Source organism: Xyrauchen texanus, chromosome 13, assembly GCF_025860055.1.
Source record: "Xyrauchen texanus isolate HMW12.3.18 chromosome 13, RBS_HiC_50CHRs, whole genome shotgun sequence".
Lineage (NCBI taxonomy): Eukaryota > Metazoa > Chordata > Actinopteri > Cypriniformes > Catostomidae > Xyrauchen > Xyrauchen texanus.
The window spans coordinates 34,143,446-34,169,769 of record NC_068288.1 but is presented as its reverse complement, the minus strand read 5'-3'; the positions used below and the strand labels follow the sequence as shown (position 1 = coordinate 34,169,769).

Genomic DNA, 26,324 nt, shown 5'->3' with positions numbered 1-26,324 from the left:
GAAGCAATTGAGACTAAATAGATAGAAGAACTGTGTCAAATTCTCCAAGAAGCTTGGAACATCCTATCTGCCAGCAACCAATAAAAACTGTGTCCAGTTGTACCTAGTAGAATTGGTGCTGTTTTAAAGGCAAATGTGGTCACACTGAATATTGATTTAGCTTTTTATGTTTACTGGACTTTGTATGATGTTAACTGATAAATGAAAACTATTTATGGCATTATTTTTTAAAACATCCTCACTATGCAAACTTTTTCACAAGTGCCTAAAACTTTTGCACATTACTGTAGCTGCTTGTGCATGTAAAATGTTTGCAAAGTTACAAAGCACAAAGTCCACACCAAAGGGAGTTACTCTGTCCCACAGAAAACACTGCTCCTGAACTGCCTAAAACACCTGGTTGGCAGTCCAGCCATTACTTCTGTGACATAGCTACATCAGTATGTAATACATTTGCATAATGCCCGCGCCTCAGGAAGCCTCGGGAATTGAAACTCAGTTATGGTAAAGGCCGTTACATTTCTGACACACGCTCTAAGCGGTTGACCAATCACAACAAACTGGGTCAGCTGACCAATCAGAGCATACTGGGCTTTTCGGAAAAGGGTGCTTTAAAGAGACAGGAGCTACAACAGAGTGTTTCAGACAGAGGGTGAGACAAATAATGTGTTTTTTGAACATGAATGTATGTAAACCTATTCTAGTAGACCCCCCCAAATAAAATCATGAACCTTTAAATGAGCATAATATGGGCTCTTTAAATATAATCGTACTAACTAATTTGGAATGATACAATGGGATTTCATTAATAATACACAGACATGTCTGGTACTTTAGTGTACTTTTAGACAAAATATTTTATGTAATTGTAGAGAAAAGTTGCATTTATGTTTTACATGTTGCTGAATGTTAGCCCTAAAATTCAACATTTACCAATGGCACAAAGTTCAGTGATATATTTCTATTTTTGGCACAACATTCAAATACAGTTATTATTCAACATGAAACTGCAGTTTAAAAAAAAAAAAAAAAAATACCAAGATATATTCTGTGGTCTCCCATACCACCTTTACTATCTGTAAAACAACTAAACTAATGACACGATATCTACATTTTCTAATATTTAGAATACAAAACTATTTTAAATATAATAAATATAATATAATAAATATTGACAGACAGACAGGTAGATAAATAAAGAATTTTAAATTAAATAAATATGTTTTGCTTCATGATTCCTGGCATGATATTTTTGAGATATAAAAAAATAATTAACATTCTTACCTCTGTATATGCATATGGTGCTTTACGTAGCTTTACAAAACATAGATGTACATAAATACTCTTGGATTTACAGAGAATTGTAATTCTCATGTACTTTACCGTTTTGGGGATGTGAGAATATCAGATAATATTGAATATCTTTAGATATCCTAAATTGCTGAGTTCATTATTATTCTAATTTCAAATATTTATTTAGGCCTATTCCTTTACTTGCTAATGCCTGCTTTAAAACACCAATCCCCCAAATAAAATACCTTGACATTGTTCTTGAGATGATAACAGCTGAAGATGTAATAAAACAAAATGACTTGCTATTGTGCTAAGAGCCAAAGTTTGAGCAGATCCTGAATAATCATAACAATATTAATTTATTCAGATACATCATATTAACCATATGCTTTGTAGGGAGGACTTTAGCAGTCAAAACAGACAACTCTTAAGTAAAACCACCACAAGCCTATTTTAAATGTACTACGGATCTTCCCTAATGACATACTTTAACATTATGAATAATTACTTTTAATCATGGAAACTTTCTTTTACTATGCCTCAGTGGGGTATTATGGAATAACGGGAGGCTCAGTTACAATTTGAGAAAGCTAAGTGCAAACTGAACTGATTTGATCAATTCCTGAGGATAGTAGATTATATGCTTTACAGGTGGCTTTAAAATACTCAATAATTAGCTGTCTTAATACTTGTTTCAGCCTCCATATAGTTACACACGGGAACTGAAATAGACACCATGATGAAAAGTGTGTCTTCACTTGAAAGATATGTTTTTTGGTTTGTTTTTCCAGATACATTTTTCTTATAACTATATGTGCTAGTGTTATGTCCTTTCTGAAACTTGACAGCACCCCGTTAGCAGTTTGGACAATCTTTGAAAAATTCTGTTACGAAAAATTTAATTTTGGGTGAACTATACCTTTAAATATCCCACTAACTAATCCCAAAGTGATGTCAAATTTATAAAAAAAAAAATCTAATAAAGGATTAAGAAGCTTAACTTTGACATTTAAGAAGTAGAAACACTGCAGATAAACTTATTTGGCCCAAAGCCTAGTCAGCAACCATAAAACACTATCATTTCCCAACCTTTCCACACAAAACGTGAGAACAAAATGAATAGAGCAAATGTTCAATGCTTGGCTCAATGGAGTTTTATCAACTTATTTTATACTATTTTATCAAGCAGCAGTTGGTATGAGTGTAAAGTGGAAGAAAAATACCACCAGAACTGCCCTTAAAGGAATGGTTTACAAAAAAAAATGGAATTCTGTAATCATTTACTCACACTCATGATGTCCCATACCCATATGAGTCCTTTTCCTCCATGAAAAACAAAAGCAGATGTTAGGCACAATGTTAGTCTCAGCATCTTTTTTCTATACAATGACAGTAAATGCTGACTAACAAGGTGCACTGCCAAACATCTCTTTCTGCATTCCATGGAAGAAAGAATGTAATACGGGTTTGGAGCAATATGAGGGAGAATAAATAATGACAGAATCCCAACTTTTATTATTTCCCTTTATTTCCCCAATTTCTATTCCTGTCATACCTGTTACTCACTCTCTCTATCCCTCTCTATCTCTCACAGAGGCAAGTCAGTGCTGTTGTGACGTGTCTTTCGTGAGGTGCCATCGTCCCGAGGGAGAGCTTTCTGCAGGTTGGACATGGCTGCTGTCTTCTTTAGGTCAATCACGGCGTAGAAATCTCCACGCTGGGAGGAGGGAGCTGCGGCAGCAGCAGCCATGCCACGTTTAAGGGCAGGCGGTCTCTGCGGTACTGGAGCCCCGCCCCCATGTCCCAAGCAACCAGAGGGCTCACCCTCCAGGTCCACCTGGATGTAGTTGAGCTGGCGAGTTGGAGGAGGCGGTGGGTGATGGCCATGTTGCTCACAGGTGGCTCTGCCACCTCCTGCTCGCTGACGTCTGAAATCGAAGTTGAAAACGTGGTTGGCCCGCTCAGGTGAGTGAGGGTGGGGAGGGCAACCATGACGAAGATGTGTTGGAGGCTGAATCTGTATGGAGTGAATGTCTCAGTGTTAGTAGAGTTACGGGGTTCTATTTGACCAATACATTTCCATAATTTTTTCAGTCGTTTGTGAAGATCTAGCCAATTGAATATTTCAAAGCTGAATACTGTATAACCAGAAAAATAACTATTCACTGTAATAAATGTACATTAAATATAATTTCCCTGACTTTTCTGTTACTTTTTAAGATTTTTTTCATGTCCATGTCATTTCAATGCCTATAAACTACAATTTTAAAGGTGAAGAGTGTAATATTCAAACAGTTTTCAAAAAGAATTCCCAAAACACACCCCTTCTCTGCCATTGCTCTGATAACCAGAAAGTCCCACCCCAAATTCATACCATTGGTTGAGCCAATGTTGCCGCATCAGGTTCTTTGGAATTCTCAACAACAAAAATAGTTATTACATGACATTTCTATGCCTGAAAATCCCATTGTTAGAATTCCCAGAGTTTAGAATTTCCAGGTTTTCCATGACTGTGGGAACCCTGAAATTAGATTTGCAGTATTACCTATACATGCTTGCTTGTGTTTTGTTTACGTGCCTTTCCAGTGTTGACGTAGTTCTGCAGAGCGTCACGATGAGTCCCACTGGTTCTACCACTTTCCTGATGATATCCGTTTGGGGTTACGGGTCCTTCTGAATACTCGTACTCATCATACTCTTCCTCCTCTTCCTCCTCATACTCGTCCTCATCTTCATCCTGATCCTCTTCTTCCTCCCGCTGAAGTGCACGGTATTCCCAAACTGGTGGTAACGATGGAAGGTTCTCATAGTTGAGCAATGCAGTGCGACGATAACCCCCGACCCCCATTCCCCGGTCACATACATATGACTGCGGAGGCAGTGAGGAAGGGTGCGTGTGCGTGAGTGGGAGGGAGTGCGGATGCACGTATGTGCGGGAATCACCAGTGGTGCTGCTACTACTGCTGGAGCCCAATGACTGAGACACGGTGCTCGGACTCAGCCTTTGTCTGCGTCCCCCTCTGAGTCCATTGATATTCTCATATGTTAGCTGGCTTTCTGGGCAAGGCTCCATACTCGGGTGTCGGTGCATTTGATGGTGGCAATGGTGGTAGGAGTGAGTGTTGCACATGTGTACAGGCTCCTCTCTCTCTGTCTCAGAGCTACCATCTGGTGCTCGAAGCGAGTGAGTGACGTGGCACTCTCTGTCTCTCTCCATTAAGCGGCGATGTGCTGGCATCGGCCCCAACATGAACTTCACCTCCTGGGCTCCAGGTTGGAGGAAGACCTGAGGGTCTTTGTGAGGGTCATCCATGGGGCAGCAGTGCAAGCTGGGCTGGCCTTGGACTGGGCCCCCACGTATGGTGGTGGTAGTTGAGGCTTCCGGGTAGGTGGAGGGACGTACTTCCGGCAGGGAGTGGACACAGTGGCGACTAGAGAGGTCAGTTTCCATCCCCACTGTATTCACATATGTATGGGTCTGAAAAACACATGAGGAAAGTTAGTTAGCTGCTATCAAAAGGGACTCACAGCACACTAACTGCCTGTATTGTGTGTTATGAGCATTTTAACACATGGCAAAATGTGCTTTAAGGTTGCATATTTTATACATGTGTGTGAAGCACTGTAGTCCATTTTGCAAATTGTCTACTGTGATCACCTAATTAATTTCACAGTATTCATGTTTCCATCCAATTTGCCGATTTAATTTATGCCAAAAATCGGAATATTGCGAAAGATTAATTTGTGAATAAAACAGCATTACCATCCTATGTGTTTTAGAGAATAAAATTGTCAGTTCTTGGGACATTGGCGCAAAATTAAAATTAAAATGGAAGTCACTGGTGCTATTTTATTAAATGCAATAAATGACCTGCGGTTTAGAGCACGCAGACAAAACACTCTGACGAACTTTAAGTTTGCTAGCATTCAGCAGCTGATGCTTTATGTCTGGAAGTGAAAGCTGTCACTTCTGGGAGGTAATAGTAAACAATCATTTTGATTAAGGTTTTAGCTCCGGCATGTCAGATGTATAATTCCAGCATTATTTGCTCCGGCTTTATACACATGGCTGGCTTGTTGAGGCAAAGTCACGTGCCTTTTTCAATGCACGTTTATATTAATATATAAATTCTATAAGAATATTTTCTGTTTATGCGTTTCAGAGGCATGTGTTGGGCCTTTGAAATGAGAAGGGAGAGAGCCATCTCAGTGTTCGTTTTATATAAATAATTATAAAATTTTCATTGCCTCAAAAACAAAACCTATAAGAATACAGCAACAAGCATATTTCATGTACATTCAATTTGTTCACCTATTATTATTTTTTTTATAGTCATCTTATTTTTGGATCATCCGCCATCTATTCCTTGGTAAACAGGGTTCGTGATGGCACGGATCTGTACCTTTAAGAGAGAGCGCTCACTTACATTACAATTTCAAAAAAGTAATTTAAATTCATTTTGATTTGGATGTGACCAAAAATGCGGTTGCCTGTGTCAGTTAGTCGTTTTCTGTGTAAATAGTTTCTGTACTTCCATCAGTTCCTCCCATTAATTGTGATCTGCAGAGACACGCTTTGATGAGGAGGGCATGAGATGAAGGCGCTATGCATTAATTGATTGACAGCGCAAGTTGAAGCCAACGTCTCCCCACACGTGACTTTATCTATATTCAGTAGTTATCCCCTCACAATCATGCCACACTATAGGTGCTGAGATAACAATGAGCTGAAGGGAGGCGTGAGAGATGCTGTCTCCCTCTGAAACGTTATCCACTGGGTGTCGCTGTTTGACAGAGTGACTTTGGAAAGATGACTGCTATACACACAGTGTTTCATCTCACATTTTATTATTTTATTATATTAATATATTAATATTTTTATATTTTATTATTAATATGTTTTATTTATGTACAGCCATTTATTTTGGTCACACAATTTTTTGAGGAAACATTGCCTCCCTTGCCTACTCTGAGAAATCGTTTCCATCTTAGTTTATGCGCATGTATTCTTACCGAATACAAAAATTTATCCATGTTCTTTAGTTCTTTATTTGGAAACTTTACTCACATCTTGGTTTCCATCCAGCATTTTTAATGCAATAACATTCAATTTGCATAAAAACACTTGGATAGAACCCCAATTATTAAGTAAGTAAAAGTAATAACATGTCTGTTATTACAAAAGTGTCCCCCAAAAATATTTGGACATTAAAGAAAAAGTTTAAAAATTCATTCAAAAATGAAAACTCTCACATAATTTACTCAACCTCATGCCATCCCAGATGTGTATTACTTTATTTCTTCTGCTGAACACAAGTGACAATTTTAAAACAATATCTCATCTCCTTAGGTCCATACAATGCAAGTGAATGATGTCCAGAACTTTAATGCTACAAAATGCACATGAAGGCATCTTAAAGTAATCCATGAAACTCTAGTGAAATTCATGTTTTCAGAAGCGATTGGGTAGGTGTGGGTGTGAAACAGATACAAATTTAATTCATTTTTTTACTATAAATCTACTTTCAAACAGCCCTCCTGCATGTTCATAAGAGTTCTTCTTCTGCTTTTTACAGATTTGCATTATTTGTGCATAACGCCACCTACTGGGCTGTAGGGCACATATGATTTATTTATTCTTTTGCTTTGCTTTATCACACTTTATTTTATTTCTCCTCCATGCCCAGAAGGTGGTAAAAACAGATGAAGAAGAACTCGGTCCTCTAGTCTAGTGAACACACATAGGAAGGCTGGTGAAAGTGTAGAGTTATTGTAAAAAAAAAAAAAAAAAACTTAAATATCTGTTTCTCACCCACACTTATCACATTGCTGCTGAAGATATGGATTAAACCACTGGAGTAGTATGGATTACTTTCCATTCTGCCTTTATGTACTTTTTGGTGCTTCAAAGTTCTGGCCAGCATTCACTTGCATTGAATGGACGAACAGAGCAGATGTATTTATTTATTTTTTTTATCTTTATTTGTGATCTCCAGAAGAAAAAAACGTCATACACATACGTGATGGCATGAAGGTGAGCAAATAATTAGATCATTTTCATTTCTAGGTGAACTTTCCCTTTAAGCTGCACTAAACCATTTTTTATTTATGTCAATGCATTAGATAACAAAATATAAAAACAAGTGTCATTTATTTTAAAGCAAGATAGCACAAAAACACCTTCCAAGCAAAAAAGAAAGACAAAAAAAAAAAGTTAATTTTAATCATAAAACAACATTTAAAAGACATGTTCATAGTTAATGCCATGAACTTCACCTGTGTATACTGACTTCATGCATCCACTAAAATTGACCTTGGGACTAGTTAATGAAAAGTTGCCAATATGGCTCAGAAAGTTAGTTCTGAAATAATATCTAACATCATTTGTTTGCACATGCCACATTCATCCAAGTGTGATTTAAATGTCCAAATAATTTTTAGGAACACTGAATGTTTGTGCATTTTTGTGTCTCACTTGGTTATCCGGACCCATGAGGCTGTGTCTGTGGTCGTTAGCGAGAGAGGGCTGTGATGAGTCTCCACTGATTGGGTATCCTGGGTATCCATTAGGAAAACCCTGCATCGGGTATCCAGGGGCTACACAAACAGACCAAAACACACTAGACATAAGAAGGTGTACTTCTCCTAATATGTGGCCAAGATACAGTATGTGTCATCGATATAGTGCGTGCAAAATGAGTCATCAATATTTTGGGTTAGTTTTGCCAGAAGTGAAAGACACCTGCATCTGCTAATTGTTTCTTTTGTAAACTTTTAAATTGTGATCAGGTACAGCCCCTAAAAAATACACTTTCTCTTATACGTTGCTATAGATTTTTGCTTAAAGATTTTAGTTAAAGATATGTAAATGCAGGTGGCCAAATGAGCAAAAGTGTGTGTGTGGTTGTGTATGTATACTTTATGTGTGTAAGAGAGAGAGAGAGAGAGATTTTGCACTGCTACTGTATATAATCAATATGACTGACCTGATATTAAAATGATCTTGTATATCCATATTTCTCATTGATATCTCAAAAACTTTTGCCCTAATGATACTGAAAACACACAACAATCTCAACAGCGAACTACAGATTTATGTGGTACATTTACACATGCAGATATGATCCCTGTGTGTTCATGTGTGTAGATATTTGTATGTATATTCCTATGACTCACTATTGGGTGTCTGTGGAGTTCGAGGCATGTCCATCTCTGGTGCGTGCCCGGTCATGATCATAGGCTCCTCCACCACATTGATGCTGTTACACTGCATCAACTCCTGCAGCAGATTAAAGATCTCTTCTGCACGAGAGCACTTGAATGCAAAGATCCCTGTCAAAGCACATGCAAGAACAACTCCAAGTAAGATTGACAAAATTATAAATCTTAAGTGGAGGTTTACTTTTGTGTTAAGCAGGACAAAGGAGAGGGACGGGATTCGACACAAGGCGTATATGAAGCGACATATGCCACGAAAGGTGCTTTTACACAGACTTTTTAATGTAATTAAAGGAATAGTTCACCCAAAAATGAAAATTCTGTCATAATTAACTCACCCTCATATCGTTCCAAACCCGTATGACTTTCTTTCTTATGCAGAACACAAAATAAGGATTTTTATTGAATATTCTGGTCCGGTCACTTGTGTTGTTTACCATTAAATACAACAATGAGCTTTTCTCAAAGTGCTCGTGAACTTGCCGCATACATACAGATTTTCAATGAAAAATTATTTAAATTGTGTCCCAACTAAACCTTTCTTATGTCTTCAGAAGATTTGGAATATGACACACGAGCCACACAGACTACTTTTACAATACTTTTGGGTCCTTTTTAAAGCTATAAAGTCACTATCAGCTGCCTTTGTCTTGAAAAGACGGACTGTAATATTCATTAAACAAATTTGGGTGAAATATCCTTTTAAACAGTAATTAATATAAATGTATTAATAAAAATATAAAATATAAATCACAATACAGTGAATACAGCACTATTCTATCCAGAACAATATCAACAGTACTCCGCTTCTGAGTAAATGTGAATGGTTCAAAGGGACTGATTTCAATGTTTATCACAGACCATTTCTCGATAAAGAAGAAAGAATAATCATCTCACCTTGTCCAGTCTGGCAACGGCGGCCACTCTCGAAAGAGAAGAGGTTGGAATCATAACCGTAGCGGCGCAGGCAGAGGTACGGCCACCGGATGGCATCATGTTTGCGTGTGTGCAGAATGAGCTCTGTCTGTGTGAGCTCCATTGTTCCTGAGCCCAACTGATTTCCCTCATCATCCACATTAGTCACCTGTCAACGTGACCAGATATGAATGGATACAAATACTAAGTGTTGTTTTAGCTGAAAGTGTGAATACAGAGGTGTCTTGTGAAATGCACCTTGAATTTGTTGGGATGGTTGTCTTGGATAGTGTCTCTGTATAGACAGCTCCAGCAGCTCCCCATGGCTTCAGCAGGCCAGCTGAAAACTTAAACAGGGACAAACAGGCACAATTTGATTAATCTCCCAGCCCTAACGTACAGTACATTTTATTTTGTTTATTTTTTACTAATGGCTACATAGAGAGTAGTTATTATAACTATAAATATACTTATGACTATAATAGAAAGAACAAGGAAAAAGCTACCCTGGATTCAAGTCGATTTGAGTTGAGGGGGAAATTGATATTTCAGAGTATTGTAATATTGTTGTGACAGGGCGGAGGGCAGGGCCGGGTCGTGATTATACACACCCGGTCGCTTATCAGGCTAATTAAGCCTCTGAGAGGGATAAAGGCTGACTGCAGATGGTGGTGCGTTGGAGAGAGATCGTTTACAGGCAGCTGCTCCGTCATGTGTGTGTTTGTGTCTTTTGTTTAAGTTTATCATTAAAACTATTATTTATATTGTCAAGCCGGTTCTCACCTCCTCCTTTCCCTTAATCCCTTTACACTGGTGCCGAAGACCCGGGAAGGAGGAGGGATACACCGTAGTAGAGTTTTTGCCACTACCATCTGCCGGGGGAAGGAGGAGCCCGGCCGCCTGGAAGCGGAGGAACAGCTGCTGACCGCGAGGGGAGAAGGGGCTCCTAACCGACTGCCTGGAGCCGCTGCCAGGGGCGGAGGGGGACTGAAACGCAGTGGGTTCTGAGACCGCCGACCGCTAGCGGGGAGGGGCTCACTGCCGACTGCCTGAAGCGGGAGAACCACTGCCAGTCCCAGAGAACGCGGCGGGGCATTCCGTCCGCCAGGGGCTGGAAGACTGCCTCCGATCTGCTCGGGGAGGCACGGTTGTCGTCTGTTCTCACCTCCTCCTTTCCATTGAATCCCTTTACAATTTTTTTTTACCAAATTCAAAACAGGTAGGTCCTAATAGTGAACACTGCTAATTAAGCTTAGTATAAGGATTAAAGAAATAGTTCACCCAAATATTTAAATGTTCTCATCATTACTCTCCCAGATGTGTATGACTTTCTTTCTTCTGCTAAACACAGAAAAAGATTTTTGGAAAAATATCTCTGCTCTGTTGGTCCTTGTGAAAAGTGAATGGTGGCCAGAACTTTGAAGCTCTAAAAAGAACATAAAGGCCCCATAAAAGTAATCCATATGACTCCTTTTGTTTTTGGTGATTTGCATTCTTAATGCATATCACCACCTATTTGGCAGGGAGGAGAATTTATAGCAAATAATTACTTAAAAATGTATCTGTTTCTCACCCACACCTATTATATCACTCCTGAAGGTATGAATTTAACCACTGGAGTAGTATGGATTACTTTTATGCTGCCTTTATGTGCTTTTTGGAACTTCAAAGTTTTTGTCACCATTCAATTGTATTAAATGGACCAACAGTGCTGAGATATTTTTCAACAATCTTTGTGTTTTACCTTTAAGGATTTGTATTGAACAAGACATGTTTTATGTATGTAGAATGAATACACATATACACATATAAGGACGTACAACTGAAAACGCTTAAAAATACTTATACATACTTACGTGGTCCAGGCCATCAGTGGGAGTGATGTTTGCGTCAATCCCTGAGTCCTCTGTTGGGTGTCATAGTGGAAGTAGAGTATACTGGTAAAAGCATCCAGTCCCATTGCACAAATGTTTCATTTCTCCTATCAAGCAGAGAATAAAATGACTTGACAAAATCCTCTGAGTACTGTCCTCTTTTTCAAAAACTCCCATAACTATGGTGCTGTTATTAAGGCACATGGAATGAAGTTACTCTGTCTCCTCAGACTCCCACTGGATAAATAAAACATAATTACTTTACACTAGGAAACTTTTTCTGAATTGAAAAATGTAGCCTCCTGATTTAGCTTAAACCTATACTATGACCAGGGAGAGGATCCTTTAAGTGACAATTGTAGTAAAAAACTGTCAAATAACTGATTATCACAGCATATATATCTGATGGTTTCAAATACCAATTGGATGTCAAGAATGTTATGCTGGGATGCAGAAACACAGTAAAAAAGCGATTAGCTATTTTTGATTGCAGGACCCCGCTATGGGAAGTTTGATTTTGCATGTCCAGAATTTACAGTATAATATAAAGTTAATGAGCTTCAGAAACAATTATTACAACAATAATATGTGTAAATCAATAACTATTAAGAGCAGACTTAAAATAAATATGCATTACTAACTGCATATAACTATTTTCTACTTAAAGTCAGATATTGTAAAAAGCACCATATGTAAGCATTGATGTTGTGTTTCTACACTGCACAGCACATAATGTACTGTAAGAAGACATCTCCATATTAAAACCATATTAATACCCAGGAACAAAAATTCCAACAGGTATCATTACTCGTATCTCTGTCCTCATTTTCTAAGACGAAAAAGTGAACATAACTAAACCTACGTTTGGTGTTCTTAAAAGAAACAACTAAATGTAACTCTTGCATTTAGGTCAGAGCATTGTAGCAGTATAAGTGTTGCAAAGAACCACAGACAAAAATTCATGCTGTATGATGTTGTGCTCTGGAAATAGAACAAAATTGAAAGCTTTAATGTTTTTGTTAAAAGGAATGCCCCGGGTTCAGCACAAGTTAAGCTCAATCGACAGCTTTTGTCGCATAATATTGATTAACACAAAAAAATCATTTTGACTCATCCCTCCTTTTCTTTATAAAAAGCAAAAATATTGGTTCCAGTGAGGCACTTACAATGGAAGTTGACAATTTTTGAAAGTTAAAATACCTGAGCTTCAAAAGTATATGGGGCGGCTTTGGCTCAGGTCGTAGAGCAGGTTGTCCACTAATCGCAGGGTTGGTGGTTCGATTCCCAGCCCACATTTAACTCCACATGCCGAAGTGTCCTTGGGAAAGACACTGAACCCAAAGTTGCTCCCAATGGCAGGCTTGTTCCTTGCATGGCAGCACTGCCATCATTAGTGTGTGAATGTGAGTGGGTGTAGCAGTATAAACCGCTTTGAATACCACAAAGGTTAAAAAGTCGCTATATAAGTGCAGACCATTTACCATAGCCACAAGACTTAAAGGATGTGTGTGTAAACTTGATTTTAGTGTGACAGAATCGCTTACGAACACTTTTCTGTGGAAAGTTATAGCCAATTTTACAACTTTGTTACCATGATGTTATTGTCAACAAAGCCTAACAAGACTGTAACATGTACAGCTCAAATAATACACAAGTTTTAACAGAAAAATTAAAGCAAGTGCTTTTATAAAATTATAAGCATCACATTTCTGTTTAAACCCTCCAAAATTGGCCACATTCACTTTCATTGTCTCCATTCACTTCTATTGTAAGTGCCTCACTTTAACCTCGATTTTAGCTTTTTTTCAAGAAAAAGACGGACGAGTCAAAAAAAATTTTTGTGGTAATCAACATTATGCCACAAACACTGTCGATTGAGCTTAACTTGTAATGAATCTGGAACATTCCTTTAATTGAGCATGTCCATTCAATGAACGCAATGAGAGCAAAGAACAATTTCCACAAGTACACTATGGTGTAAGCTCAAAACACTAGATATTTAAACTAGTATTTCAGGGAATCATTGGCAATTTGGTTTTGCGCTGATCCACTGTTTGAGAATGGATGTGTAATGCAGCAAACAATGATTAAAGATCTAAATGCAGCTTTTAATCAAACAATAAATGTAAACAAAGTAACTCAGAATATAAAAAAACAAACACTGGGAACAAGGCACAGAACATAATGGAACACATGCAAAGACACCAGGGGAAACAAGGGCTTAAATACACAAGGGAAAACAAGGGAATGAGGAACACCTGGGGAAACAATCAGGGTAAACCAATCATAAAATGAGATTACAAAAGGAGTACAAAACTAACACAGGGTACAGGAATGGGGAACTAAGCAACAAGATTTTAACATAAAATTCTAGGCACAAGCAGGGAATATGTGACAGAGCCCCCACTTTAAGGAGCAGACTCCAGACGCTCCACAACCCCCAAAAAAAAGACCATTGGATGTGGAGGGGAGGGGGTAACAGGCAGTTCAAGGGGAGCAGAGGAACAAGGTGAAGCAGAAGACCAGGGTGGTGCTGGAGGAATAGACAGGGCTGAAGCTTGGGGAGCAGGAGACTTGGGCGTAGCCAGCAGAGCTGGATATCAAGGCAAAGCTGGAGATTTGGGTGGAACAGGCAGAGTGGAACACCCTGACAAAGCTGCAGAGAAGGTGACCCACAGCTGAACTTTTTGCAGAGGAGTCCAGTGTGGAGCCGGGGAGACAGAAGATTAAAGCGAAGTCAGGGAGGCTGGAGACCAAGGTGAAGCTGGAGGGATGGAGAACCATGGCGATGCTGCATGCTCGGAGGACCAAGGTGGAGCTGGAGACATGAGGGTCCCCGGTGAAGTAGAAGGAATGATGGACCAAGGTGGAGCCGATGGGTCGAAGGGTCTAGGCAGATTCATGGGCTCGGAGGGCCGAGGTGGAGACGGAGGGTCAGAACCCTTGTGCTAAAACTACAATTCTGAAGACCACGGTGGATCTGGCTGGACTAGAGACCATGGTCCCGCCAGTGGAGGCCTGGGAGGTGGCCACAGGGTAGGGACTGGGTCAGTAGGCCTGGGAGGTGGACACAGGGCCGGAACTGGGTCAGGAGGCCTGGGAGGTGGACACAGGGCCGGGACTGGGTCAGGAGGCCTGGGAGGCGGACACAGGGCTGGGACTGGGTCAGGAGGCCTGGGAGGCGGACACAGGGCCGGGACTGGGTCAGGAGGCCTGGGAGGCGGACACAGGGCCGGGACTGGGTCAGGTGGAGGAGGAGTGGGCGGAACCGCTGGAGTTGTCTGAGGGCAGTGTTGCGGAAGACTCAGGGAGGAGTCGTCGTAGTCAGGAGTGCTGGCAGCGACTGGGAAACGACCTCTGTGGTCATGAGCACGGGCAGTGATGGGGAGTAGGAGCCCTTCTTCTCTTACACTTCCGGACGGCCGTAAGCACAGCTGTGAGAGACTCGGAAGGCGGAGCATGGGAGGCTCGGAGGGCCAAGCCATGGTGCCTGCCCCAAAAACACTTAGGCAGAAAGGGGCGTAAACGCTGACTCTGGGATGGACGAGGCTTGCAACACTGGCTCTGGGACGGACGAGGCTTCAAGACCAGGCTCGTTGGCCATGGCAGGCGTGGGCCGTGGCAGGCGTGGGTGTTGATAACCCATGAGGAATGGCCTTCATGGCTGAATGCAACGACATCAGTGGGGTATCATCCACCTTGGAAGACAGAGCTGAAAACAATGAGGTAAGCTCTGTGGCCATCGGAACAGGAGGTGGCAGCGGCGGAGAAATGGCCGGGTAGGAGCACTGGGTTCATCCTTACATGAAGGAGAAAAAACTCTCCAGAGTGATGTTGATATATTCCCTCCATGTGAGTTCGTCCATCTCTGGTCATTTTAAGTGTGAATCACCCCAGTTCCATTGGCTCACAATACCCCAAAAGCAAGCCTCAGTAATCCACAAGAGGAAGGTCGCCCCCGAGACAGATTCAGCTGCTAGATCCATTTTGGGTCAATCTTTCTGAAATGTGGCAGGCAAGGATTAAAGATCTAAATGCAGCTTTTAATCAAACAATAAGGTAAACAAAGTAACTCAGAATATAAAGAAACAAACACTGGGAATAAGGCACAGAACATAATGGACACAGGAACGGGGAACGAAGCAATAAGAATTTCAACAAAATTCTAGGCACAACCAGGGAATACATGACAGGATGCTGGACTGTATCAGAAATTCTTACATGCAAAGACAATGCATATGTTAAACATATAAGACAACATACTGTATGTTAAATCTTCAAAATGTAAGGAACCTGGATTCTTAGGAAAGTAAGCCTATGGAAATGAAAACTCTAAATTGCTCTGAATGTGAAATAACATCTTAAATTAAGATGACAAGCGAAACACACAGTGAAGCATACAACAAAAGCCAAGCATATATATATATATATATATATTAAAGTTGAGAGTAAAGAATGTTACATGAAACATAAATAGTATATATTAATGTAAATAAATGTGGCTTTTTGAAGATTATGCTACTTCAAAATCAAATTGTATATTGTAAAAACAGGGTAATAACAAAGTAAATGTTCATTTATAAGATCACTTCTATTATTCCTATCAGTTAGCCTAATTATTTATATTATTAACTAATATTTCATCATCATTTAAAATTATTAAACAAGAAACAATTCTATAATTACATCTGGTGTCATTAATCTCAAAATTAAAAATACTAACATGCCTCAAAATATTAATCAAGCTACTTAGACTGAAAAATATGCCAACATGAGAGTTTCAAAACAGCATAATTACACTCAGTAAACTGAAGCATGCATGATTAAATATAAAAATTGTTAATAGTAGATGGCGGCAGAAATTTAAATGTGTGCCAGGTAACTTAAATCACAGGCTTTTCAATTTATTAACTTTTACACATGGAACACAAAGTTTCTTTCCAGTTAACCCCAGCTAAAACAAACAGTATAAAAGTGCCATGAAAACTTTAAAAAGGGGAACTATGCAGTGGAATATATGTATACTGGGAGAAAACGCTTTGAACATCTTATGCTTTTTTATAACTGAATGAGCACCTTAATATACTGTTTAACATCAGGCCACACAATCTCGCTGGCTGTAACTCACTGCCCCACACTTGCTGTTTCCACATTCAAAACTGTAATCCACCAAATATTCTCTTAAATCTTGTGTCATGCAGAACCACATGCATTAGAAACCTTTAAAATTAGATTTTTGTCCAATAGCTTATGCAATAAACAAGAGTCTACTTCCAAATGCTGTATCAGACAACCAAATAGACATGTGTGATAAACATGTCAGGTAGATCTCGTAAAAAAAAAAAAAAAAACCTCATACATATACATATATATGAAAATGGCTATGTTTTAAGTAATTTCGAAATATATGTTGCATATATGCAGAAGTGTGGGACTTTTTTATCTCAGTAAAAACATAGATATTGTATATGTGTCATACATATTGGCATTTTTCAGATTTCTGTATGGGGATGCAAGCATGAATATCTTGTAGCACACATATACGCCACGATGCATTACATAAACCGGACAAATGCTGAGTGAATCTGTAAGAATAAATTTTCTAACGGCAAGAAAGAAAATTAAAATATAGAACTCAATCCAGTGAATACAACACTGTCATCAAGCAGCACCGATTCACTTGCGGAGATAGCTCGCTGTATGTTGCATACAGCCTTTGTATCAACGTAAGTGCAACAGTAACGATTAACAGCTGGACGCTAGTTACTATTGTGTATAAAACACAGTACAATCACACAAACTAACGGGATGGATGAATGAGAATAGGATGCGATCGCGCTGAACCAGCTGCATCAAAACATGTTTAGGATGCTGCAGAACAATTCAGCTGCGATTGCTACTCACATGTTTGGCAATGATTGCGATAGGAGTCGAGACAGATGAAGGATGCAAACAGCAGTCCACGGCGGATGCTACGCCGTAAGATTTAGCGGTCGCGGGGTGGTCGTTTTTTATGCTTATAATAGTGGCGAAACTAAGAAAAAAATAAATTGCCTGCAATTATAACAATAAAGGCAATTGTTCCATAACCCCCCACCCCCCACCCCGGAACGCCCCCTTGCTGCGGAACGGGCCTCTCTGACATTTCCCGACCACCAGGGTGAGAGTTCAGGCAGACAACGAGGGCTACTGGAGCGACAAGAAGGTAGAATGTGCTGGAGGACCAAAAAATGAGGTGTGAATGTGTTTGAGCATCACACGATGACATGTTGGTAACAGCTCTATTTAAAACCACCTTGCTGTGATTTAAAACAGACAAATACAATTCAGATTCTACTAGGCTACTATAAGACGCTGTGAGCAACACATCTTGCAAACAGGTGTTTTATAAGTACATTAGAAAAATGGCAAAAACTTATATTTCAGAATCTTTAGACAATTATTTTTGTAACTGCGCCATGTTAGTTTATTGAGAGAAAAAAAAAAAAAAATAATATATATATATATATATATATATATATATATATATATATATATATATATATAAAATAGAAATTTAGCTGTAGATTTGGAAGACTTCTGATATCAGTGTCATTTTAAAAAGAATAAAAAGTAGTATAAATTAGAAAGCAAAGGAACAACACACGCTGAAATGAAAATTGTTTGCCCAAGAGCCCTGAAAAATAAATGGGCTTTATATATATATATATATATATATATATATATATATATATATATATATATACACATTGCAAATCAGATGAATGCAACACATTTCAAAAAAGTTAGGACAGTCGAGCGTTTACCACTGTGAAACATCACCATTTCTTCTAATAACACAAGCTTGTTAAGTTTAGCAAGCAATCTTTCCCCCCTTCATCCATTATGCAGGTGTTCAACTGTGCAATTGAACAAGGCCTTCGTAGTGCTCCACACATTCTCATTTGGAGATGGTCAGGACTGCAGGCAGGCCAATCTATCACAGGCACTCTCTGCTAATGTAGACATGCACATGTAAGTATGTGATTTGGTGTTGTTTGGATGTAAAATCCAGGGAAATACCTGGAAAAGACAACGTCATGATGGCAGCAAATGTTGCTTTACAATTTGTACTTATCTTTCTGCATTAATGCTCTCACAGATTACCCATGCCATAAGCACTGACACATCCCATACCATGACAGACACTGACTTTTGGATCTGACACTGATAACAGCTTGAATGGTCCTATTCCTCTTTGGCCCGGAGAACACTACAGCTGTTTTTTTTTTTTGTTGTTTTTTTTTTCCAAGAACTATTTAAAATGTGGACTCATCGGACTACAAAACATGATTCCACTGTTCTACTTTCCATCTCAAATGAGACCAAGCCCAGATAAATCGGTGGTGCTTCTAGGCAGTGTTGATGTATGGCTCCTGCTTTGCAAAGAAAAGCCTTAACTTGCATCTGTTGATGCAGCTGTGAATGGTGTTGACTGACAGATGTTTAATATTACCAAACCATGGTAATAATGTAATGATATCCATAAAAGCATGATGGCTTCTGAGGGAATGGAGAATTGGCTGTTTTTGTATTTTTGACTTGAATAAAACCAGTTAATTTATATGTTACCATATTAAGCACTTTTTTAGTGTGTGGGAAGTGTCAAAATGATGGAAATGAATCAAGATAGTCGCAGTATTTTTGTGTATGCATATGTTAAAAGTCATATATTTTAAGCAAATATATAGTAATAATAACATGCACAAACAGATGGTTTGGTGGTTGACTTTATTATCGCAATTCACACTGTGTGCAGCTAAGTATCCCTTTAACCTCATATGATTTCTAAGGCTGAGATGATTATGAAAATAATTCTGTAAATCCTGAATGTAAATTCTGGTCTTTTAGATTCAATATCAGTGTACCACTATACAATGTCTTTATCAATGTCAACCAGACTGTAAAGTTTTATTTAAAATAATAATCATAAAATTAGGGAGTAAGAGTCTTTATGTAATTTTAATGTCATCATTAGAGAGTCATCTTATAATAAGCTGTATTTATCAAAATAACTTATCAAACTTTCTTATCAAACTGCAACAAGTTACACTATATTTATATGGGCACTGACCAGAATTACAAGACTGAAAAACCTTTCTCCATCTGGTTTTATTCTGAGCTAAGACAGAATTCTGGAAGCATGCCCGCAGCTCTCATGTAAAATATTCACAAGGTAAGTCATACATTTCAGAAAAGCTTTTTAAAAATGTTTTTAATCATACCTGCAGATGGACTGATGATTATTAGGGGGTACAGATGCCATGAAGTGATTTTTGGGTCATGGCAGGGCCTTTGAATTTCATAATGCAGTTTAATCATAACTCACAAAAAAAAAATAGGTCTATTTCTCAATTTTAAAAACATTTTGTAGTAATAGGATGTGACTGAAATGCAATCAATATTAATCGATTTTTTCATAATTTGCTCAGTGTTTGCATGAATGTGTATGGGCCACCAAAAAACCTGGAAAAAGATCTACATTAGACAAAGACAGAACCCATAGTAGAGTTCAGCCATGCAATAGCACATCAGGAGCAAACTATAAACTGACATCTGAACCCCAGCAGCGCCGCGTTGGTCTCCTTGAACTCTTTCATGCATTCCTTTTTTTTTTTTTAAATAAGGAAGATATATCATAAATATAATAAAAGTAAAATAAAAATCAAAAGCCACAAAGGAAAAAAAGCAGCTATACAAGTTTAAACATTGAAAGTGTTTTTTTGACATTTCAAATGCCTTTCATGCATTACTATGATCGTTTCACAACAGCTTGCCTAATAACACACTAGGAAGTTGCAAATGTTTACATGAACCTCTAATGGCCAACGTTTCGTTTCTACGCACAAGCAAACTACTCTTTTTTTTCTACACTTGACCAGCCTCATTCGTCGCGCACGCCCACTGACAGTTCTAAGAAGTTATATCATGATTTCAAGAGCACTCGGGTCATAGAAGGACATCGATACATCTCTCTCTCTCTCTCTCTCTTCAGGTAAAGAAAACATTGCTATTATGTACTTCAAACGCCTCTGTTTTAGTCGAGCTCTGATTAGTTGTAGCCTATTTTGCCGACAGATTCCACAATTTGTAGCGCGCGTTAAATAATGCTCTGCAGAGCGCGTGACAAACATTTTGTAGAACGGCGCGATAATGCTGCTACATTCACGAGAGCAATGCCGTCTTTGTGTGTTTTTTGTTTTGCGCTAATCACAATCGTCACTTTTATTAATAAGAACGTTTTACTTTAAGAGACTTGGGCGTACTCCCAAAGGCTAACAATCTTAACGGGTCGGGCACTGAACCAAAACTCCCTCACGTTTCATTCTCTCTCTCTCGAGTCTCTCGATGCTGAACTCTTGTTCAATTCATGGGAAGTTTGTTCATTCAAGCTTATTATGAAATATTGAAAAGTGAAGAGTAACATAGCAAGTAAAAATCAAGAATTCATTTATTGCTACTAATGTATTTTTTTTATGAGCGTTTCTTAGACCTAGCACTGTGGAATTCTAGTAGATTCTCGTTAAAGGTGCATTCAGTAATTTGGCGCTAATTTAAAACGTTTCAAACTATAACAAATTAATTGTGTTTTTGTGAAGAACACTCAAATAAAAAAAAAAAAAATGGACCCATTTCAATTTCATAACAAAACTCCATTAAGTTGTACTGAGTATTAATAAAATAAAATATTTAAAGTTTTATAAATTTTAATTTGTTAAACATTATTACACAATTCGGTATTATGGAATTTTGTTATGAAATTGAAAAGTGTAAATATAAAAAATAAGCTAAAATATTGTTTGGAGTGCCAGATATGTTCTTCTTGTATTTTGTTTTTTTCTGGAAGTCATGAAGAATATTCAGTGTGGTTTCCACAACATCTCAAATTCTGTATTGTGTTTAATGGAATTCTGTAGTGGAAATTAAGTTAACGTCTTGCAACTATTTAAAAAATATATATATATAATTTTAAGATTTACATATTTCAATTTCATAACTCAATTCCAATTTAATTGAGTCATCTTTAACTAAATTAAACAACAAAACTAAACATTTTAAGTGTTATTCATTTAATTAAAGGGGTCATATAATGAATGGTACATGCACTTTTTCAAGTTGACTGAAATGTGTGTTGGCTGTGCCTGTACACAACCATCCTATTATGATAAAAATCCATCCAGTGTTTTTGTTTTAAAGGGTAACTAAACCCTAAACCAACTTTTTTTAGTTAATGATCTGTAAGCATGGGGCTTTATTAGTACTGGTCATTGATTCAAGTAATTTTTTTGACATTTGTGTATAAAGTGTTTTAATTCTACAATATATGGTGTAAAAACGTCTGAGTGCTGCCCTCTTCAGGTTGAACGGTGGCTACTGCAGTTGAATTTTCCTATTGGCTGTTTGCGGTACTTCGTGACGTAAGCGGTGACAGCTGACGTAAGCAGGTTCCAGCTCACCACGCCAGATTCATGTACATGTCGTCTTGCGACCGTTTGAGGAATAATAATAACATAGAGTCTGACAACAGCTGTCAATTAATCCGTCACTACGAGTCTCAGGTGACCCCCCTCAGCCCTGCACCTAGTTCCCTCTATCCCCGCCGGGGTCTGCCCACTTTTCCAGCATTTTCAAATATTTCTAGTGGGTGGAGTCAGACTCTGAGCAGGTGTTTAGTTACCCTTTAATCTCCTTATATATTTTCCCATGCCTCAAATCGAGCCGTTCGACCTTGTGACGTCACACGGTCGGACGCCCCTCCCAGGATTGTTGATTGACAACAGTGTTTCAACACAGACCCGCCCTCACTCGTGAATCATAGTCCGTCATCATTGTTGATACACTGGAGCAGAATGGCGCCTAAGCGATTTGTGGTGTTCTGTTCTTCGGTGTAATAACGAACACAGCAGTCATTTTGATGTTCCTAAATCTGAACCGCTGAAGACGCAGTGGCTGAGTTTTGTTTACGATGGGAATATTCCCCACGAGCAACGTCAATGCGTTCATGTTTGCGCGAATCATTTTTCACCAGACTGCTTTATAAAGCGAGGGTCAGTAGAGTCAGCTGGTTTTGCTAAGAAGCTGCTGCTGAAAAAAGATTCGGTACCAACTATTTATATTCTCTCTGCACCTCCAGAAGAAGTAAGTGTAACGTTTTATTAACCTTTATATTAATCTTTGCAAATCGCTTGCGCGCTTCACAATGAATGTGGCTAATGCTTACACTCAGGGTACATTACGGCATGTTTTCCATAACGTTACGACGTTCTCAATATAATTCATAATCCCACGTTTATAATGAACAACGCGTTATGGTTATTGTGTTATTAAAAACTGTGTACGGAGGGGCGGGGTGACCAAAGCTCATTATCATTTAAAGTCATATGCACTGAAACGGCGTGCTGAAAACAGAGCTGATTTTGAGCAGGTAAAATTAGTGTTTTCTTAAAATACTAATGAGAATTTTTAATAAAAGTACATTACAAAGTTTTCATTTAGACCCTAAAGATTCATATTAACTTGTACAAAAATTGCATTATATGACCCCTTTAAAGATTGCACAAATTGCATGAAATTGAAATACGTAAATCTTAAAAATGCACACAAATTGTAGCAAATGTACAAATGTAATCATTTGTATTTTTATAATGGATTTAGTCAAATATTGAAAGTATGGGTTTGGGCATGGCTAAAACAATAAAATCGATACAATAACAGCATTTGAAAAATTAAATGGGCAAGGTAAAAGTTCATATAACAAAACAAAAAAAGTTCTGCATGTCGGTTTTAACAAAAATCAACACCTGGGACATGGAATTGCCCGAAGTTAAAGAAACGCCCATATTGGAGAGATTTTTCAACAGTCTATGATTTATGATTGTTTTATGAGAGAAGGCTGTGGTCTTAATTATTTTACTGCAAATGAGCTACTGTTGCACTTATTGTCTCTTGCTTTGGAGATAAGGAAACATACTATGAAATGGCAGATTTGGAGGGTTTAGAGCAATTACTCAAAAACAATGTCATTCATAAACATTTGCTGAGAAAATTTAATTTGTCAGTTTGCACTAAAAGGATGTGGATTCCCATGCTGAGTTTGACTGCCCTGCCTCACATTGGTGGGATATTTGGGGGTCTTATAACAAGGAAGGAGGTGAAGACATGGTACACTACGCTCAACAAACCTTCATGGAGGCCACCTAATGCTGCTTTTCCAGTGGTGTGGACCACTCTCTACACTGGCATGGGGTATGTAGAAACAGGGGTAATTTATTTAAATCTGAATCGGACTAGATTTTAGGGTTGCATAGATGTACATTTGGCAACATTTATAGTCATGCACGTAGTAGACTTTGAAGGAAACTAGTTCAGTTTCCTTCAATATCATGTTCAAGTTCAGTTCAAGTTAATAAGTAACTAAAGAAAAAAAAATCTACACTGTGTTTATGCTCCTCTGTCTCTGCTCTCTCTTTTTTTTTAAAGATATGGTTCATACCTTGTGTGGAAAGAGCTTGGAGGCTTCACACAGGATGCACTAGTGCCACTGGGGCTCTATGGGTTGCAGTTGGCACTTAACTGGGCATGGACCCCCATCTTCTTTGGAGCACACAACATTAAACTGGTGAGAAGACATGTTTCACTGTCACCTGTAATAATGATTTAATTTAGACAAATGTTGCAATAAAAGGTTAAAACAAAACACCCTGCATTCAGTAACATTATGAACATCCAACAGGACTTGAGGGAAATCAGGAGTTCAAAAATAACTGTTATTCTAGTTAGAAAATATAGTGAAACAGTGTTGCATTACAGTTAAATCAGGAAGTCTCATTGCTTTCAATACTGAGATTGTATAAGAGATTTTTGTGAAGAGACACCTTGAACATTTTTAATATTGTGGCTGGGTTGGAAGTTATCAAATAACCTGTTTAACCAGAGGGTGAAATACAAAATGCATAATTAAAGCATTAGAACCACAAAAAATATTTTCACTCATTATTGTTACTCAAATAGTATTTATGTCTCAAACTCCATATCTCTTATGTACAGATATTTAAAAACTGAAAAAACTTAGGGGGCAAGTATTGACACTGACTACCACCCCTCAAGTCACAAGTTCAAATCCAGCCCAGTCTCCTAAATAACCAAATTGTCCCAGTTGCTAGGGAGGGTAGAGTAACGTGGTAACCTCCTTGTGGTCACTATAATGTGTGGTTTTTGCTCTCGCTCAACAAGCCACGTGATAAGATGTGCAGATTGACATCTCAGATGAGGGGGCAACTGAGATTTGTCCTCCGCCACCCAGATTGAAGAGAAAAAAAATAAAAAAATGTTTTTTGCAAAAACCTAATCACATGCAAAAGATTGTACTATTTTAAACATGGATATGTATGATTAAATATAGTGGTGATCTTCTTTTCTATTTAGGCAATGATAGAGATAGTGATGCTCACTGGCACAGTCACAGCCACCATGGTGACTTGGTATCCCATCAGCCGCACTGCAACACTGCTCATGGCGCCATATATGGCCTGGCTCTGCCTTGCTACCAGCCTCAACTACTGCATCTGGAGAGACAATCCAGATCCAAAAAAAGACTAAAGAGGCCAATAAAAACAAACACCATTCTAACTAACACAACAGACTAGTTTTTCTTTAATCCACTATGAAAAAATGCAATCATGATTTCAAACTTTGCCATTTTGCAGTTACTGATTAGTAATTATCAAGAATGAAAGAAATCTTTAGTTAATTTTCTGATAATAATCAATTAAATGAGTAAAAGAACACATTATATCTCTTAACTCTGCACATTTTACACAAATGTCTCTCAAGATCAGCTGTATTTTGTTTACAATCAAACTCAGAATGTCTTTAATAATTGCTTGCTTCCTTCCTTGCCTATTTTTATACAAATAAAATATTTTCATGACCGATCAGCCACAACATTAAAACCACCTGCCTGTCCCCCTTGTGATGCCAAAACAGCTCTGACCCATCAAGGCATGGACTCCACAAGACCTGTGATATCCGTCATCAAGATGTTAGAAGCAGACATTTAAGTCCTGCAAGTTGTGAGGTGGGGCCTCCATAGACCAGAATCGTACCCACTGTAGGCGCTTTCGGTGGTGGACAGGGGTCAGCATGGGCACTCTGACTGGTCTGCAGCTGCACAGCAAGCTGCAGTGCATTCTGTTCTGATACCATTCTATCATGGCCAGCATTAGGTTTTTCAGTAATTTGTGCTACAATAGCTCTTCTGTGGGATCGGACCAGAAAAGTGAGCCTTGGGCACCCATGACCCTGTTTCACCATCTATCCTTCCTTAGACCACTTTTGGTAGGTAATAACCACTGCATACCATTTGTCCTGCTTCCAACACTTGAAATTCAAGAACTGACTTTTAACTTGCTGCCTAATATATCCCACTTCTTGACATGTGCCATTGTAATGAGAACAAATGTTATTCACTTCACCTGTCAGTGGTGTTGTGGCAGATAATTGTATAGTTAAATCATTGTACGATTCTATTTTATTACCAACAACAAGCTCTAATGACTTGAACTGTACACATGACTTTTTGTGTCTGTGCAAGGGTGGTGGTCAGGAAGTGTAGCGTTTTATCATCTTTTGTGAACACATTTTACAAGATTGCGTGTACCATGTTATCAATAACTGCCAGTGAAATCCAGTGGGCACAGTTCAAAATATTTTTTCCCAACTGTTCTATGCAGTTTTCTTTTAACTAATGAATGACCTTCAAAGCACATATTTTTAATCTAAACAATTACAAATGTCCTACAAAGTAAAATATTTATATCCTAGAGCAGAGATAAGCTGGCATTTTCAATCCTTCAGTAGTTAAATGTATTTATCAGACACTTCAATAATAAAATGCTATTTGCAATTGATGTAAACCCAAACCAAACTTGAGTGCCTTTCTCAAGGATACAGCAGTAAAAATGTAACTGCCATACTCCTTTTTAA

The 26,324-nt window shown here is 38.4% G+C and overlaps 2 protein-coding genes across 3 annotated transcripts; one reads left to right on the top strand and one right to left on the bottom strand.

Annotated features, from left to right (window-relative positions):
• Window positions 1-2,881: 2,881 nt before the first annotated feature.
• LOC127653684 (fibroblast growth factor receptor substrate 3-like) lies at window positions 2,882-17,347 on the bottom strand. The gene is made up of 8 exons (XM_052140467.1): window positions 17,205-17,347; window positions 11,279-11,407; window positions 9,685-9,773; window positions 9,409-9,595; window positions 8,470-8,625; window positions 7,769-7,890; window positions 3,872-4,771; window positions 2,882-3,310 (listed from the first exon to the last, which is right to left on the bottom strand). The coding sequence occupies exons 3-8, from the start codon at window positions 9,748-9,750 to the stop codon at window positions 2,882-2,884; spliced, it is 1,860 nt and encodes a 619-aa protein (XP_051996427.1). The 5' UTR covers window positions 9,751-9,773; window positions 11,279-11,407; window positions 17,205-17,347.
• A 2,838-nt stretch (window positions 17,348-20,185) lies between these two features.
• Window positions 20,186-25,086, top strand: tspo (translocator protein). 2 transcript variants are annotated; one of them, XM_052140488.1, is made up of 4 exons: window positions 20,186-20,334; window positions 23,412-23,585; window positions 23,820-23,958; window positions 24,765-25,086. In XM_052140488.1, the coding sequence occupies exons 2-4, from the start codon at window positions 23,413-23,415 to the stop codon at window positions 24,936-24,938; spliced, it is 486 nt and encodes a 161-aa protein (XP_051996448.1). In that variant the 5' UTR covers window positions 20,186-20,334; window position 23,412; the 3' UTR covers window positions 24,939-25,086. The 2 variants fall into 2 exon arrangements, with proteins under 2 accessions (XP_051996448.1, XP_051996447.1); XM_052140487.1 differs by having other exon boundaries at window positions 20,220-20,334; window positions 23,399-23,585.
• The last annotated feature ends 1,238 nt before the right edge of the window (window positions 25,087-26,324 follow it).